Genomic DNA, 18405 nt, shown 5'->3' with positions numbered 1-18405 from the left:
TTTTTTTTTTTTGAGATGCAAATTCCTGAAGTTCCTTTGCCCATGCTTTTCTTGGAGCTGACTGAGTCACTCAGCCCTGCCCTGCATAGGTGAATGCTCGGATCTGGCTCAGCAGGGCCAGCTAGTGCACTGGACAATGGCTGTTGTTTTGGGAGGCAGAGCTAGAAACAAGGCCTTTAAAAGCACTSTACTTGCCTCTCTGGGATAGGCAGGTAAGTAGCCAGACAAGCTACAAAGTGTGGACATGGCCTGAGAGGCTTTCTGCTAGATTTAGCAGAAGCTGGATGGTTCAGGGAAAGAGGTAGACAAGACCTTCACTAGATTTATAATGGACTAATAATATATGGAGTTTAGTGTCATAGCACTGGCAGAAAAAGGGAATGGGGAAAGAAGGCAGGCRTGTGCCTGCCTGACTTTTTTCAGTTGGAACAAACATTAGGTGAGTGCAGGAGGTGCATGGGTTTTTTTGGAAGGAGAGTGTATAGCACATGGGCATGGTGGCTGGTGAGTGAGATCAGTATATGGAGGAGTCCTGAGAAAAGCAGGAATGGGAAAGGAGGAGTAGTAGAGGAGATGGGAATTGAGAGGAAGTGGCTGAAGGGGCAACRAGGGTTTGGCTGGTCAGAGAGGAGGAACTGGTCTTCCCTGCTTGTTCCTTGTAGAATCTGTTGGTCCTCTTCTCCTTGCCTTTCACATGCACTGAGGTGCAGGGGGTCCCATGTATCTGTGCCTTTCTACCATACTTTCAGGTTTTCAGGCCTCTTCGGCCTTTTAGCCTCTTAGGGTTTATGAGTGCCTCTCTCTCTGCTTCCCAGTCTGGGAACTGAAGGGCCTCATTCATTCCTCAGAGAAGGTTGAAAGTTCTGGATACTTTGAGGCTATGTCACTGTGAGCCCTTTAGTCCCCCCTGCACACGTCCCTGGCCCCTCTAGCATGTCTTGAACTACTTAGCCCCTGGYGGGATCTCAATAGTACTCCAGATTTACACATCTGAAAAAAAATGGGAAGGCACAAGCCTACTGAGAGAAACCTGGCTAAGCTGCAGTGATGAGACCTGCACTGAGGGGAAGCTAAATGACTGGCTTCTGAGCCTAGCTGGAGTTCATGCTGAAGGTAGATGAGCTGAGCAGAAGTCTTAGCAAAGGGGGCATGAGGCTGAAGCTGAGCCTGATCTGAGGGACAGCTTGGCCTACGTAACCAAGGAGGTTTCTGGCCTTTTTTTAAGCTGCTGTCTGTGGTAAATGTGCCCTGCTGCAGCACTAGAAAGCTGAGCTGGATCCCTTAAGATAAAACATGTACTTTAATTTGATCGCACTCGTGAGATTTCGGAGAGGGATTCAGTATTTATTGCTTGCTGTTTCCAGCTACCTCTTCTGCGTTTTGTCACAGTGTGGCCTCTGGTGCCTAACACAGTGACTTTGGCTATGCAGAGCTGCCCCTGGCCATCCACATGCGCTGGTCATGGCAAATGCAGGAGGAAAAGTTGAAGGAGCTGCATGGTGCTCCTAGCGGGCTTTGAAGAAAGGTGGCTCCAATGTGTGTCTAAGCTCCTGCTGTCATTTTGTTCAGGACTTGGGGATTTGCAAGAATTGGGGATTTGCTGAGCTCTCTCTAAGCATGGCATCAGCATAGTCAGTGAGCATGTGGTATATAGGCCAGCAACATGACAGGCTCAGAGTTAAAAGACAGTAACTGAGTTCTCATGGTATCTGAGAAAACAGAACTTATATAGACAGTGAAACACCATGAGAACTCAGGTTTGTCTAGTTTCTTTCCTTTTTATTTTTCTTTTTTCTTTTTTTTTTTTTTGCCAGTTTCTCTCATAAAAGCTATTGTTTCTCCCTCAGAATTTTTGTCTTGCTTATAGCCTTAGCAGTGGTTGCACTGTAGCTATGGTGGTCTATGTGGATGGAGAAGGTTACATCTTTTTCTGATTTCTATTCTTTTATTCCAGGACATCTGCCCAGGGGCAGAATTAAGGTAGTTTGGGTGCTTGGTTTGAGAACTGCAAACATAACGCTGCATTTCTGGAATTTCTAACATTTGAACTTTTTTTTAACTGTTAATTTTTTTTGGAGAATAGAATGCTCTTCTGTGAAGAATATGTGCTTGTAACCTTAACTTCACTTAACAGAGGTTTATTGTGCATGTTGGGAATGTCTTAGCTTTTCAGTAGTGTTCCACCAGAGAGTTAAGGAAACCTTAGGAAAATTCCCCCGACTCTTGCTCAAACAAGTTCAGGAGGGGACGTTTGCTGACTGAGATGTTGGGAACAGTGTGGGTAGCAGCCTGCCACTCGTAGACATATGGAGATATCATATGGATAGCAGAGAATTTAATTGGGTAAAGACGCTTTGGGAGTCTACTGAAGTTTGGGGACACTGTATCAGTGATGTATGCCAAATGCATCAGTGAGGAATGTTAAAGAAGATGCTGGGTGGTGGGTTACAGAGAAATCAGATTCTGTGCCCCTGGCCTTCAGTCCTGACCACAGCAAATTCRGTAACTGATTCAGTAACAGGCTTTGTGCTGGCTTGTGGTTGCTGTACATGGTTGCCAAATCATGACAGTAGGTCTGTGCACTGACCCTTAGAACATATTTTGGCTATTGATGAGCCACTGGAGATTGAGAACAAAAATCAAAGGGCAAATACTCTTGAAACCAGAGTCCCTTCTCTCTGAAAGCTGGGCATTCTTGGTGTTTGTGATTCGATGGAGCTGTGCAATACTGTTTTTACCAGGCCACACTCTGCTTGTCCCCTGCAAGAGGCTCTCCTGGGTGACTGTGTCTCTTTCTCCCCCATCACAGACTGCTCTGTGGACCTGCAGTGCCTCTCAGCTCCTGTGGCCACCTCCATCCCCGTGAGCGAAGGGTTGGCCCCTTTGCCCTCCGACTCAGATGTGAAGGGCCTGCCTACCTCACTCCCTGCTGCCAGCTTGCTCCCGTCCTCAGACTGCGTGTCTCTGCCAGTGCCTGAAAGCGTGGAAGACTTCACAGATGGCGACATCATTGGGGAAGAATTGGACTCCCTCCTTGACTCCCTTGCCGAGGGGTCACAGTACCCTCTAGTAAGAGCGGGTGCTGCACGAGTCCCTTGCTTTTTGTTCCARATAGGTCATTGGAGCACATGTATGTGTGCTGCTTTTCTCTCTGTTACTCTTTCCTAGCTCTGGCAACTTATTCGCTCCTTCCTTTATTTCTGCAACGGGCTTGTGAGTATCTAAAGAGGCCCCCTCTAAGCCTGCTTTGCTGTGTGGCACATACAGCTACATGGAGCTGCCCCTCAAAAGGTACCCAAGATAGCCCTCACCCATCACCACCTTCTTCCTGGCTTCTGGTGTCTGTGGATTTGAAACACATGTGAAGGTAGAAATGAGTGTGCTGCAACAGGAAAGCTGATCTAATCTSCTAGTATTTTCAGCGGGCTGCATTCAGCCTGAACTCTTCAAGCAGGTCTGGGTGCTGTAGAGGCAATCTGTGTTGATGCTTATGCTGGATTTTAGTTGCTAGTGTTACTGAAGTTCCATGAGCTAGCTTGARTCTGGAGGCAATATAATCGTATCCAWGCAGGAAGGCTCTTGAGCCAAAAAGCTCTTCTGAGAGGTRCCAARAGCAATGGTTGTTACTGTGACCTCYGTGCTGTTTGTGCTCAGCTGTACTGTTTCTCAACCTGAGCTGCTTTGAGTGTCCAGCRCAGAGCTCTGCCTGGCAGACTGACTAGCTTAGGTAGCCTGACACCTCCTCAGACACCTTGGTGCTGAGAACTGTTTGCAGCTTAGATATATCAGAAGATCTGTGGGAAGTTTGCATGCAGAATGTAGCTGTTAGGCATCCTTTTCTCCAAATAATACAGCATGCTCTTGAGTGAGAGCCTTTTGCTTTCTCTGTGCTCTYTACACTCATTCTCTGCTCCTCATTTTTAACATGCTGTTTATTCTCCCCTTTYTGAAGTCTCTGGTTCAGGGCACCATTCCCACAAACCTGCCAACAGAGATGCCACAGCTGATTCCTGTGTTTCCTGGGGGAACCCCACTGCTGCCCCCAGTCGTGACAGCCAGCATCCCCGTCTCCACCCCGCTGCCGCCTGCCTCCTTCGGCCTGGTGATGGATCCCACCAAGCAGCTCTCCTCCTCCTCTGTCATGGATGCCTTTGAGCCCCCGCCAGGGGGAAGTGGTGGCTCCACCTTAGATTCTCTGGATTCCCTGGATCTGCTCCCCTACACAGACTCACGGCTCGATGCCCTGGACTCCTTTGGGACTAGAGGGTCGCTAGATGCCTTGGATTCTTTTGCCATTGGTAGGTGTGGGGTAGTGGGGAAGGTTGTACTGTTTTTTTTCTATAGATGCATGCCAAGGTTAGCTCCTTGAGCACTGAGAAGTCTGTCATACACCTTTGTCTGCCAGTCCTGCAGAACAGAAGTACAAATCATAGAGGGTGGAGAGTTGTCTTGGACAGAGCAGCTGAATATGTCCAGCTCAGTGGTAATGAGAAGGTTTATGGGTGTGTAATCCCAGACAACCAGTATGTTCAAGGTGTGAAATTTCACGGAAGAAAGGAATATCAAAGATAYACAATGATGAGCAATAAGGTTTAATCCTGTGTTGATATCCAGGGTGCATCTCATGGCAAAACATACTAGATCATGAAGTGATTACTCTGCCCTCCCCAGATGACTGTATCATTTTGGACCAAATGGGCAAAATCCTGGTGAGGGTTTTATGTGGTGTAGGACCTTCTTGCGGTGGGCAGAATGACAGAGGCTAAGGTCTAGGAGGTCTGTCCCAATCCTGGTTTCAGGGCAGTCCTGTCACAAGGGGCACTGCACTCTCATGTTACAAGGAACCAAGCTGTACAGGGGTGGTGGTTAAGAAGCAGGTCCCTTTCTGCCCCAGGAGGGAAAGCAAGCTTCTCAGCTGGGTCATGCCCAGCACTGCATGTTGCCAGCAAAAATATTTTGAGAGGAACAGAGATTGGCCAGTCACCTCAAAGTAGGCTCAGTTTTGCCTCAGGATTGGGCAACCTCAGAGCTGCTGCCTTGGGAGTGCTACCACTGGGCAGTGTGGAATTGGGTTCAGTGAGATTTGGAGGACAAGAGGGCTCTTCCTGCACTCTTCCAAGACTTAAATGGATGGCTTGGGGAAAAAATACTAAAAAGTTGYGAAGTAAATAAATGGATTTCACAAGCAGTTGTTTGTCTTTCTACAAGTAGAAAAGCTTCTGAAAGTGAAATGATTGTTTTTGTTTTGTGAGATTTTCTTTTTCTCTTCATTTGCCCAGAAGAAACCAGCCCTCAGGAACTGAGACACCCACCTGGCAGCCAAAAGCCATCCCCCGTGGTGAGTGAGACGATTCCTCATGCTGATGTCCCAAGGTGCCCTGGAGCCAAGGTAGTAGTGACTTGGGTGATGTAGGTAATTTGGGCCCCTCTTCTTAACCTGCCGTCATGAATGTTGCCTCCCATTGCCTCCCACCTTGTGGCAAGGCAGGTAAAGACTTCCCCAGAGACAGTAAAAAGACTCTTGTTCCATCTTTTATCTGTAACTCCAGTGTATTGTCGATGTAAATTCAGTTGTACAATCAGTAGGGGATCATGGAGGCCAGTRGCCTGCTATGTCTGGCAGCCACAGAGCCCTGAAGGATGAAGTGCTGTAAGCCAGCTTCATCTTAAGACTAATGAAATTCTTTGCTCCTCTCTGTCCCCATCAGAAGGCCAGATGTGTTCTGCCCCTGTCCCATGTCTCCAGTCTGGGGGATAAGGGAGAGGACTATTCCCTGATCAGCCAGTTTGGAACAAGAACTGTTCTTCTCAGCTTTCTGTCATTCCACTATCCYCATTATGTCACTGTAGAGCAAGGTCTTGGTTCTTCTCAGTTTTATCTGCTTTGTGAAGACTAACTTGATAAGCAGTTCTTTTTTACCTGGGTTGGGGTAGGGTTAGATTGAGAGTTTCAAATGTAGAGCTGGTTGTGGTGGAAGCAATGGGAAGAGAGGACCATTTTGTTCTGTGACTGACAGTGGAAAAGAAGACTGTTGCCCCTTACTAAGAAAGAAAGGGACACCTCCTTTGAAGTGAATTTCTCACATTACTCTCTTTAAAAAATTGCATGCAGCTCTTTTGGAGATGTTATCCCAGGTGTGAACATTTTGATGAGGGTGAAAATGGAGGAAGGTTGTTGGGAGACTAGAATGGGATGTAGGGTTAGAAAGGAAATCTTTCTTACTCGTGTGGTTGCAGAGCTTAGGAGAGAAGGATATATGGTTTTTCTCAGGTCAGTCTAGGTGGAGTGAATCACCCGGCTGTGCCTAAGGTCACCGAGCACCTGCTATCCCAGCCAGAAACAGTAATGGCCAACACAGCCCTGTTGGTGAAGAACCCCCTGGCATCCACTCATGTCTTCAAACAAGCCTGTCATATCTGCTACCCCAAAACAGGTAATGCATTTGCTGTGTCACCCAGAGCATTAGACCTGGTTGGGGTTTGCCCTTGCCCTAGCTGATGGGGTCCTTCTCTCCTGCAGGGCCCAAGGCTGGTGATTATACTTATCGGGAAGGCTTGGAGCACAAGTGCAAACGGGACATCCTGCTGGGCAGGCTGAAGAGCTCTGAAGACAAGACCTGGAAGAGGATCCGTCCTCGTCCCACCAAAACCAACTTTGTAGGATCCTATTACCTGTGCAAAGGTGATCTGAAGTGGATAGGGCTGTCAGTGACTGGATGGGGGCTGTAAGGTGCATGCCGGTGAAGACTGGGAGGGGACTTCCAGTRGGGATGATGAGCTGCCTTTGGGATTTTCCTCTTCCATCATTAGCCCATGGGATGGCAGGCCTGGTGCAGTCAAAGGAGCTGAGCTCCCATGCCTGTGCCATGCTGTGGGAAGTAGGGAACTTTTAAAGTCGTGGAGCAGAAGAGTTGCAGTGGGTTCACAAAGACTTAGTGGGGTGCTGTGCATGGCCARAGGCTGAGAGCTGTCCTGTGGGCACCTGCTTTGCCGACAGCCTGCCTCCTGTACCTGTGCCTACATTAGTCCCGCTCCATCTAGCAGCCCTCCCTCCCCCCCACCCCCGGCACTGCTTTGGTTCTGCCTTGGGAAAAGCTCTCTCTGCCTRTTCCTCTGCTCCAGCCCATCCATTGGTATGTCCATGAGATGTGACCAAACTGGTCTCTGAGGCAGTGTCATCTAATGAGGTGGGGAGAATGTAAGAGCCAACAGAGCTTATCTGTGGTGGGCTGTGAAGGCAGCTTAATCTGGATCGACTTTAAAAGGGGTTGATTAAACCGTGGTATGTCCCTGGCCAGACACTGAATTAAAACAGGCCCCCATTTTAAAACAGTTTTCACAACAGGTGGAATCTACTTAAAATTTTTACTTAGTTCATGGTTTGGACACCCAAGTGTCCTGGTGTAGACCTACTTGGGAGGTGGGAGAGTGAGGGGCATCTTTTAAAAACACAAACAACCTCACCCCCCCCCCCCCCCCCCCCAAAAAAAAAACTGTTTTCTTGCTTACAGCTTCTTGTGAGGTGCGGGCAGTGGGAGGAGACAAGAGAGAGCTTATTTTCTGACTGGGCCGCCCTCCCTGTGTGGTGGTGTGTGCTGTTTATTGCTTTGTAGATATGCTTAACAAGCAGGACTGTAAGTACGGGGATAACTGCACCTTCGCGTACCACCAGGAGGAGATCGACGTGTGGACAGAGGAGAGGAAGGGGACCCTCAACCGTGACCTCCTCTTTGACCCGCTAGGTGGGATCAAGCAGAGCAATCTCACCATTGCCAAGCTCCTGAAGGAACATCAGGGCATCTTCACCTTTCTCTGTGAGGTACAGAGCTAGGAGGAGGGAGCAGGCGCCCTTCTTCTCCTCAGGGTGCATCTGGATGGACTGTTGATACACTGCAGCCAGTGTCCTGCTCCCAGAAGGGCAATGAGCAATGGATGCAGTAGTGTAAAAAAAAAAAAAAAAAGAGAGAGAGAGAGAGAGAGAGATGCAGTTTCCCAGTTTCCCTCCTTACCTCTGCAGCTAAATGCCAAATGGGGTGCACACAGCCACACAGGTTTTAATTACCTGTCTTTTATTCTATCTTGAGATACTGTTGTGAAGTGTAATTTTAAAAAAACAGAATGTCACAAGACAACAACTTCCCATCTGGCATGCGTTGCTGTTATCTTGATGTAAACCACTGACTGAATAAGTGAAGGACTGGCTTTTTCTCTCTTAACTCTCTGCAGCAGTGAGTTCCCCAGGCTAGCAGTGTAAGATGTAAAGGGACATGTTCTCTTGCTCTGAACTGGCTATTTCATTTCTCTTTTCTTGCTCTGATGGCCAACTGGGAAAGAATATGTGGATCTGACCAAAATTTTTCCAACCGCAATGGAAAATATTGTTGAGAATAAGCCAAAAATGTTGTCCTGAAATTTTTCCAAAAATACACTTACTGTATTTTAAAGTCCTGCCACTAAGTTTTCACTAGGCTTTGTCTAACTTTGAACATTAGAATAGGCTGGCTGTGGTTCTTCTTCCCCTCCCAAGCAAGATGGCTCTGGTTCACGTCTTCTTAAGATTTTCCCAGCATGCTAATTTTTCTCTTCTCAGATTTGCTTTGACAGCAAACCCCGGATTATCAGCAAAGGGACCAAGGACACACCATCTGTCTGCTCCAACCTTTCTGCCAAACACAGTTTCCATGACAACAAGTGAGTGAACATTGCTTGTGTCGATGCGAGCAGTCTCTCATGTGCCCAACCAGCTTAACTTCAGGGCCCTCGTTTCTTTCTTTCTTTCCCCTCAATGGGTGCCCATCATGGGGCAGCTCAAAGCCTGAAATGTGATATGTGTGTTTGCTCCTGGTGCTGAGGGATTTGAGGCATGAGCAAGCCCTTTGAGGTCAATCTCGGTTTTCCATGGACTTAATTTGACTTTGAGTTTGGCCTTTACATAAAGGTTAAACCAAAGATCCTTTAGGTCTGGATTCTGCTTCTGACTAGCTGGTAATGAATGTTTAGAAAAATGAGTATAAGAAACATGTCAAGTACTCAGAAACACAAGCCCTTCTGGTTCCTGGTGACTTGAGACTTGGTGACTTCCTGAGCCAGATTAGTTGATGTCCTTGCTGCATGTTTTGAAATATGTCTTATCTCTGAATTCAAGCAGGACATCACTAGTAGGCTGCAGAGATTGAAAGTATCTACTTAGGGTTGCTACAGAGGGGACAGGAAGAAGTTTGKTTTTTGCAGTGGGAGTTTACCTCTGCCAGCATTGATTTTTCTGTATTTTTTGCCTGCCCAGTTGAATTGTAGAAATGGCATGTAAGGAGGAAGGGGTGAGGAGTCAGTCCACTGATGCTTTGTATTTCTCTGGCTTTGCTGCAGGTGTCTAGTCCACATCGTGCGTTCCACCTCCCTGAAGTACTCCAAGATCCGCCAGTTCCAGGAGCACTTCCAGTTCGACGTGTGCCGACATGAGGTACGTTATGGCTGCCTGCGGGAGGACAGTTGCCACTTTGCTCACAGTTTCATCGAGCTCAAGGTCTGGCTGCTGCAGCAATATTCAGGTGAGTGTGACTCCARGTGTAGGGCTGGTGGTGCATAGACTCAACTTTCCTCCAGCACATGCATGGGACCAGTCAGGAGAGAAATAGGGTGATTTGGAAGCACTRAGAAGTTGTTAGTCACATATACATTTACTTCCTCTCCTCTGAGACACAGAGATGAGGCRTGGGTGTTCTATGAGACGATTTGCTCTTTGTCCCTCTATTGGTGCTACTGTAAATTGCAAACTCGGAAGCCTTTCCCTTGGGAGTAGCTGCATAGGTTGAAATGATTGTTAGGTAGGGCTGAATAACCAAAGGTGTTTAGGTGTTTAAATCCTGTGGAAAGCCCTAAATAGCAGTTTTGCCCCTGGATGAAAGTCTGGCCCAGTGAGAATCATAGAACACATAGGTGAAAAAACAGTTATAAAAAGAAAACGGTACCCCTCCAGTTCCTCTGAACAAGTTCACCRGGAGTAGGAAATGACAAGATACTTGACCTTTCCCAAAAGGCTTTGACAAACTGCCTCTGAAGAGGCTCTTGCAGAAATGATATTCAGAACACTCATATAATGACACTGCTATATCCAGTAATTTCAGTCCTCTCCCTCTGATATGCTCARGGATTTCTCCTGCTGTTGACTGACGAGATTCTTTTGTTGGTCCACCCACAATGCTACCCAGATCTTTTCACTGTGAGGTCTTGTTTAGTGCAAGAGCCAGCAGGGTAGCTGGAGTAATTTAGACAGAAAAGGTGTTATAAATGGTTCTTGCCTTTCCTTGCTTTATTTGGGGGCAGCTGTTTACACCTACTGTAGTTCAGTGCAGCCCTCTGCCTCTGCTTGGCTCATGAGTGACAATGATGAACAAGTAAGATGTTGTGGCAGATACCATCTTTTACTCTTCCCTGTTTGGCCTCAATTACTTGTGGCCACAGGGAATTAAGAAGTTACAGTAGAATCTCACCAGCCATAGGCCAGGACTGCTTCCCTGAATACTTGTAAGATGACTTGTAGTACTTTGGGCACTTTACTCATTTCCCCTCCCTGTGTACATAAAAAAGGAAATTTCTTCCCTCCTTCCCTCTCCCCTCCTCTTCAGCCTGTAGGAGAAATAGATTAGATTTTTGCTTCTTGCCTTCTTTCCTTGAATGAGTGACTTCCAAAGAGGAAGCTGAGAAGATGAAACAAATTAAGAGTTTACTTGCAAAGGTGACCAGTAGGCTGTGTGTTTGTTCCCATCTTTTCTAACAATGTAAGCACCATCATCTTTTTGTTTTTCTACAGGGTTATATATATCTACCTGCTCTCTTTGTAAGCTTTCTTTCCTGGGCTGGTGGTTGATTACCTAACTGCAGCCCTGGTTATGAAACAAAAGAGCCCTGGTTAGAGACAAAAGGTAGCTGTGGCTAGTCTCTGGGAAGGCTTTAACTATGCAGCAGAGTGCTTGGCCTTTTTTCTGAAAGAATGGGAAAGGGGCATCATTCCATTTATAGCATCTTCCATTTGTAAGTCAGTGGACTGCTGTGTTAGCCACTTGAGCTTTACAAGGCACCTGGCTTTGTTCTGGTGATGAGGGACTGTACTAGCAGAGAAAAGGTTTCCATGAGCTGAACATGTGGGAGGGCAGGACTGTTTCCTGGCTCACTGCATCTGTTCACAGACATACTGAGCTATCTTCTTCCAGCAGTGGGAATCACAGAGTCTTTGTCCTCACTAATAATGTTGCAAAAGATGCTAAAGTGTTACCAGTAATCAACACATGTGGGCTTTTTGGTTCTCAGAGCATCTCTTTGGGACAGTTCATGCGTGGTGGAGCTAGTGTACTGGAAAATAACTTTTCATCTTCAGGAGTTTTTTTTTTTTTTTTTCCTAATCATGGCATTTCTAGACCTTGCTGAGTTATTCTGGATTTCTGGGAGCTGGAGAAGGCAGTCACGTGCCAAGGACTTAATTTGAAATTCAGTCCTTTAACAAGAGCTGCGTGCAGTTCTGCCATTTGTTCTGAACTCCTAGGATTGCAGCACAGGTGTGCAAAACAGAGAGAATGGAGGTTACTTTATCTCTTTCCCTTCCAGATCTAGTGCCACATTTTAACTCTATATGATTTTCCCAGACTTGTTCTTTTTGTGCCCTAAGTACAGATCAGGGCTAGCCATGCATAGTCCCCCATGGCCTGAAATACATGGGCTTGCACATCAGGGACTGTGTCTGTGTGCCGTGCCTCAGGAACATAGCACCTTAATAAAAGCTGTTAGCAAACAGCAAGTGATTTCACAGCCTCTCTGTACTAGGGAAGCTGTATTAAGGCAGCCCTCAGCACCCTCCTTGTTGCCATCAGCTGGCAGTTATAGGATACTTTTTCAGTTTCTTTTGGCTGCCGTCTCAGATCTTTATAGCACTCAAATAACACAGCTTTTCTTCAACAGAGCCAATCCACACCATGAGCAGCTAGAGTTTCTATTATTCTTATATACTTTTCTCTTATTTAGTGCTCTGACAATCCTAGTGCCCATGAAGCTGGGTTTGTGCTGGCAAGGGCTGTTCCCTCAGCACTTCATTTGATCAAAAGCTAATTTCTTAGATAAACTCTGCCAGCTTTACTTGTTGGCTGATGTCGTATTTCTGATTCATGAGACCTTGTAGATCTTTCCCTGCTGGTTATATGCAAACAGCTGTTTCTTGGTTGGCTTTGCACATTTTGCCTTTCCTTGCTACCTTGGCATACTTTTTGTTTGTCTTGATTGAATTTCAAATTTTCTCTTCATTTGTTGGTTGGTGACCCTCACACGCAACTAGAAGTATGTAACAGGSTAATTAATCCCAGCAGGGATTAGATGAGACTTCTGGGGTCTTGGAGAGGCTGGATATCTCAGACAGTGGGATATCTATAATCTTCCGTATCAGTGCAAAAACTCCGATATACAATAGATTAATAGTAACAAACTATTGTCTTCAGGGCCCTGTGTGGGATCTGTTGATTTGGGTTTGGAGGAGAGCCTTGGTGAAGGTCTTAATTCCTAGTCAAGAATCAGCAGTGTCTGTTTCCTTTGCGTGCAGCCTGAGCAGAACACCAAATCTGAATGAGCCCTAGGGGCTGAAGTCTTCTCCTCTTGTCTGGCTCAAGGAAAAAAGCAGGAGTGCCAGAGTTAGGAGATTCTCTAGCCTATACTTGAACATACTCAGTGACGATGTCAAGTCCCCTGACAACCCATGTGCTTATGTTATCTGTGGGACTATCAAGACTTGTCAGCTACACAAGGCTCCTAAGTCCTGATGCCAGAAACTCTACAACCCTTCCCTCCCTCTCTTAGGTTGATCAAAGCAGGGTAGCTCAGTCATGTCTCTGCCTTGTTCCTAGGAATGACCCATGAAGATATTGTGCAAGAATCCAAGAAGTATTGGCAGCAGATGGAGGCACATGCTAGCAAACCAACCAACAGCATGGTAAGACGCATCCAAGGTTTGCAGCCTGGTTTTCCTCCCTGATATTCCAGCACTTTCTCTCCTCCTTCTTCAGTGTGCCTGACTGGTCAAAGGCAGACCAGGCTGAACRTTGAGGAGCGGGATGACTGAGAGCTTCCCTGTTTGCTGTGCTAGTGATGAGCTGTGTACCTTGTTTTGCAGTGTTTTATCTGCTCAGTTGAGTGGCAAGGTCAAACCCCCAGGATTGGGAGGGTAAGGTGCAGAGAATGGTGCTTCCTGCCACAGCCTGGTAGTGAAACCAGGAGACTTTGGGGACCATAGTCACACAGCATGGAGATCAAAAAGTCCTGTTGCCCTTTAGTGGCCAAGGGACAATATGGCAGTTTGAGTGGTCCCTCTTAATAAATGACTCATGACATAAAGATTAATCTGAATGCAGGAGTGGGTGGAACTTGCGGCTCAGGGGCCACCTGAGGCTAATCAAAAATCATAGTGGCTCTTTGCCAGGAGAAGGCTGAGAGCTTTGTGTCTGCTTTGCGCCACCAGTCTCTTGGTGCAAGAGAACGTGCTGCAGGCTGCACCCTCTGGCACTGCCAAGAGCTTGCTCTAGAGAGGTGAGTTATAAGCAAAGGGCACCTCTCTGATTGCTTTCTTTCAACCTATTGGCTATGGATGGTGCTGTTTTACCATCTTTTTCAGTGAAGGAGTTGTTCTCTAGTGTAGGAGCAGAGCTCACCCAGTGAAGATGATGCCCAACCCTGGGTTGAACTAAAGCAGCTTTGCCATTAGAGCAAGGAGTCTTCTGTTCTTTAACAGCCTTCAGAAGATATGGGCAATGAGATGAGAAGCTTCATGCCTCCCAGCAAGCTCTRAGGTGCGGGAGTAGTCCTCCCCCCTCCTCCAAAGTGGTGGGGAAAGTGTTGTAATCCCTCCTGTTTCCACTCGACAGCTTTCTTTGCACTTGCAAAGGCCTAGGTTCACCATTCCTTGGCCTGTGCCTTACTGCCAGAGCAAGGGTGTTTCACCTTTGTTTGGAATCTCTCACCCAAGAGTTTCCTTTGTAGACAGCCACCAAGTCCAGCTCTCGAATGCTCTTGTAGAGGTGTTTTGCAGGATGGTGGTGTAAGCCACCCACATGACGTGTGGCAGCTTTTTTTTTTTTTTTTTGGATTGGCAATGGGCCAGCAGGAAGATACTAAAAGCTGTAGGGGGCTGAGGCTTAACCCAGTGGGAAGGACTTGGACGACCTGCACTGATGTTGCCAGTAGGCTCTGTGCCCATTTACTGGTTGTGCTGCATGAGATGGAGCCAACTTTGAAGAAACCCTCAGTGATATATGTGCATATCCTATTACTGCTCCCATGATCTGAAATGGCCAGGGGAGAAGGTGCTGGCAGAGGAACGGGAAGCAGCAGCTGTCCAGAGAAACCAAGTTTTAGTCCCCAGAGCTGTCTGACTTCCTGAGCAATTTGCTCTAGCCTCTTGGGAAGCCATAGGATTGATGCTGAAGATATGGGGCAAATTTCTACAGCCTGTATTATATGAAAAGTGAGTTCAGATGATCTGAATGGTCCCTTCAGGCAGTGCTGGCCAGGATCTCTCTCTAGCTGGGTACAGGGACAGGGGCAGCTGTCTGCATTTGCACAGTGGAGAAAATTTTAGTGTTAATCTCCCACAATTAGTGACAGTAGTTTGATTTATATCAGCAGTCACTTCACCATAAAGAGCAGAGTCTAGTGACTGTCCTGCCTGCTGTGGATCTGCCTGCATTTTCCAGAGACCTCTGTCTTGCCATTCTCTGTGTGTAATCTGGGGTTAGAAAAGATAGTTGAACAACAGTTTTCCTGTAAGCCTTGAAGTTGCAAATTCACCTTTGTCTGGAGGTGCTGCTGTTGGAAGAGTAAGTTGTTTCTTGAGGTAGGCCATTAATTTGGTATTTCTTGGCTTTTACTCTAGTCTCTAACTTTGTGTAATGCCCAAAAGACCCAGAGATGGGGAATCTGCTAGGCAAACACCTGAAAGCAGTAGGGAGATTCATACTGGAGAATCTGCCCTTCTTTACTGATTTTCACTGTTCTGTGGAGCCTATAGGAGCACTCCTGTTGGGCCTGATCCAGGTATACCAGAAGGACAGGGGAAGGTGAACCATAGGTAGAAGGTTGGCACCAAACTGAAGGTTTGATCAAGGGATGAGGATGGCGTGTTCAGTGGTGCCAGCCGCAGCATTGCTGCAATATCAAGACTAATTTTCTCCCTTCTCTTGTCTGGTTTTATACAGCTCACGGGGCCATGCTGTGTATTTGGAGTAGCCTCCTGCATAACACAGGCCATTGCCTAGCCCAGCAAGGGCAGTGGCATTTAGCAGAATAGCCAGTCCACATTAAAAATCTCAAGTATGGGACATGCTTCTGTGAGGCTACTGTCACAGAATCACATAGCAAATTCGCTTCTAAGGAAGCACAAGGAAAAAGGACTGTAAGTGTTTCCCTTGCATTGCTCTTGCTGGGGTAGAACTGGAAAATTGAGATGGGGGAACCCAGTCACTTTATATCAGTTAAATGTGAATAATACAGGTCACCAATGTGTAGTGCCTCAGCATTACAATCCTCTCCCATGGAAAATGCTGTTACAAAGTACTGAGTTTCTTTCCATTTCAGTGAGGAAGCAAACTSCTATTCAGGTTTATATATATGTTCAGATTTTTGTGTATATTTGTTTTATAAGAATTGTTAGGAATATCTTCATATTTTTACTACAGTTTTAGTGGAAAAAAACATGTCTCAGRCAGCAAGTCTTTGAGCACATCCTGTGAAGCACATGGGGCCTAGGCRGGTTAGTACAGGAGGAATGACAGTTTCATTTCTGACTGTTGGGGCTTGCAGGGGGCAGAGGACCAGGAAGAGCAATGTCAGCTTCTGCTGCATCTGCCCATAGGGATTGGCCAGAGAGAGATAGTTTATGGGCCATTTGGGTGGCGTTCAGGGTTCATGGCCCAGAGCAAGGTCTGGTTTCAGCCCACAAATGCCTGCCGGAGATGGACTGCACTGTTAGCCCTTCCAGGGCCTCGCTTTGTATGAGGCAAAGCAGCAGCCTTGTTGATGTGGTTGGAAAGGCCCTACTGGTGGCACCATTAGTTGTTCTGTAGAGATTGGCAGCCAGGCACYGGCACCACGTGGGGATCTGGATAGAGTCGGTCAGAGCCACACGTGTTTGCAACTGCAAACCGTGGCATTGGCACTGGCACATACTCAGCCAGAGGGCTGGGCTCCAGCATGAGACATTGGCTTGCTGCCGAAGACCCTGGGGGCAGGACTAATGTGATCTATTGAGAGAAGTTTACTTTTGCCATTATTTTCTCCAGTCCAAGCAGCCTCATGTGACTCAGAGTTTTCTCAGCAGCCCTCCAGCTTTCAAACTTGTCTGCCTGGAAAAGACAGCTTCCCAGGAGTACTGTAAAAGCAGACCCCTCCTTCCCGCTGTTCCGTGTGATCTGCACTTGACTTGGCACCTTCTGATCAGTGAAAGCTAAGTCACTCCCAGGGATTTTGCTGTGCTCTGGCATAGCTGTCAGTCAGACTCAGCAGATAAGGGCACACAGGGGAGAAGAGGCAGACAGCATAAGGTATCCAGCAGCCTTGGTGTTGCAAGTCAGGAGACCTGCTAAGAAAAGGAAGATGAAGATATTCCACTTGCTAAGTACCTACCATGGATCTCACATCTGGTCCCACATGCTTGCAGAGATCTGAAAAGTGTTTGGGGACTACTGYGATATAGGAATAAACCCAGTAGCTGAATGGAAAAGGCAGGCATCAGAAGACTGGTGTAGGTAGTTGGGTGCCCTCAACTCTACCACATCCCTGTGAATTGAGGGCTTTTATCCTTCAGCTGACTTCCCAAAGCCATTGGGGGCTTTTCTGTTTTACCTTATTAGCCAGCTGCAGAACCCCCATCAAAATCAGCCTCAGAATTAGCAATTTAAGCAGAGAGAGGAAAGATACCTCCCCCCCCCCACCAAAGAGGGATACTTGCACTTAAGTACAGTTCACTTGGTTAGGTGGCCAAGTAGCTCAGGCTCCTGAAATACTCCCCCAAGGACTTGTGACTCCTTCAGAAAGTGTTTCAGAATATCCGAAAGGTTTTTGAAGTCAGGAGGTGTGAGTTGACTGTGCTAGGGCCGTTCCTTTCTGTGAAACGTGGAGAACTGCCATGACAAAGATTTGTATTTATTTGGTTGCCATGGTGCATAGCTAACACTATATTGTCTGGCTTCATAACAAGGGGTGGTGCCACAGCCTGAGGCTCTTTTGCCTGGCTTCATCTGCCAGAGCTTCATCTGATCCTGCTTTCCACACTGTCGGTTGTCAGCAGCCTGCCAGGTATGTGTCTTGCCTTTACAAATACAGTCATGCAGCAGCAACAACAGCAGCTTTGATTTTTTTCTACTCCTAATTCCCTGGAAGCATACATGTCCTATGGTGACCAGCAGTTTGTATTACTCTCCTAAAGACCTGCATGGGGCAATTTTCCCCAGAATTATGGAAAAGCAGTCCAGATCACCAAGATTACCTAAGGAACAGTTTCTTGACCTGTAATCTGTGGTACCTTCTGGAGCCCATTGAATTGTAGAATAATTTTCTTTGGAGACTAAGTGGAGATTAAAAACACTTCTCAAAAGCCACATGTTTGAAAGAGAAGCACCTTGTGAATACATTTCTGGTGAGGCTTACTGCCTTCTGCAGTATCCTAGGTCTCAGCCCTGCTCAACCTGCARTTTTGGTGTGTTTTTGTTGGTTACCACCATTGGTGAAAGGTGACAGATGAACTGGATCATGTGTTACTTGCCACCAGAAAGGTGGTCTTGCAGATGAATAGGCCAAAATTGCTGGTGCTTTTTTAAGAGAGCTGATGATTCTCTAGAAATGTCCTCTTGCTGGGACATTTGGAGTAGTGAGGGCCTCATGTTGTCAACACAGTTAAAGCTCATTTCTCTGGTTAGTTTTTCATCATGATGGAAGATCCTTTGTATGTCAGATCTGCTTTTCCAAAAGACTGGGTCTGGAGGATGCAGAGTGGTAGTTGATGGCATATGTAGCTTTTCCTGGGAGATGATTTGATTGTGCACCGTCCTGTGCTTGCTATTTTTCCTTTGCCAGATGATATACTTAGGATTTGCACTGCTGCTAATTAATTAGTGGCAGAAGCCTGCTCCTCAAGGACATGGTTTGCCTGTCTGCTCTTTATTAGATGCATAGAATGAGAAGCCAAGACATGGCAGCTGGTGTGGACAGCTTATCTGGTGACAGGCAGAGAGCTGTTTTACTGGTATATAACCTTTGTGCTTCRCAGTCTGTTCAAGCACCAGGATGTTCTATTAGGCTGTGGTTTCTTGCTTGTACCCTTACATACTATTGTGCCTGGGACCAGTGACTTCCAGTCAGATTTGCTATTTGGTTTGG

At 46.8% G+C, this 18405-nt stretch overlaps 1 protein-coding gene across 7 annotated transcripts in view; it reads left to right on the top strand.

Moving 5' to 3' along the window:
* The window catches only part of ZC3H7B (zinc finger CCCH-type containing 7B), a 47355-nt gene that overhangs the window by 17474 nt on the left and 11476 nt on the right, over positions 1–18405 (top strand). For 4 of the 7 annotated variants that reach the window (XM_085323521.1, XM_085323518.1, XM_085323516.1 and 1 more), the window contains 9 exons: positions 2810–3069; positions 3953–4298; positions 5280–5389; positions 6272–6434; positions 6521–6682; positions 7614–7819; positions 8591–8691; positions 9367–9548; positions 12885–12970. In XM_085323521.1, the coding sequence (XP_085179647.1) occupies positions 2810–3069; positions 3953–4298; positions 5280–5389; positions 6272–6434; positions 6521–6682; positions 7614–7819; positions 8591–8691; positions 9367–9548; positions 12885–12970 (1616 nt within the window). The remainder of the gene's footprint in view (positions 1–2809; positions 3070–3952; positions 4299–5279; positions 5390–6271; positions 6435–6520; positions 6683–7613; positions 7820–8590; positions 8692–9366; positions 9549–12884; positions 12971–18405) is intronic. The other 3 variants (XM_085323522.1, XM_085323519.1, XM_085323520.1) reach the window with 2 other exon arrangements.

Source organism: Rhea americana, unplaced genomic scaffold (assembly GCF_003343005.1).
Source record: "Rhea americana isolate MKP2758 unplaced genomic scaffold, rheAme1 scaffold_85, whole genome shotgun sequence".
In the NCBI taxonomy this organism is placed as follows: Eukaryota; Metazoa; Chordata; class Aves; order Rheiformes; family Rheidae; genus Rhea; species Rhea americana.
The sequence above is the reverse complement of the archived record's forward strand: the minus strand, read 5'-3'. Positions and strand labels throughout refer to the sequence as shown.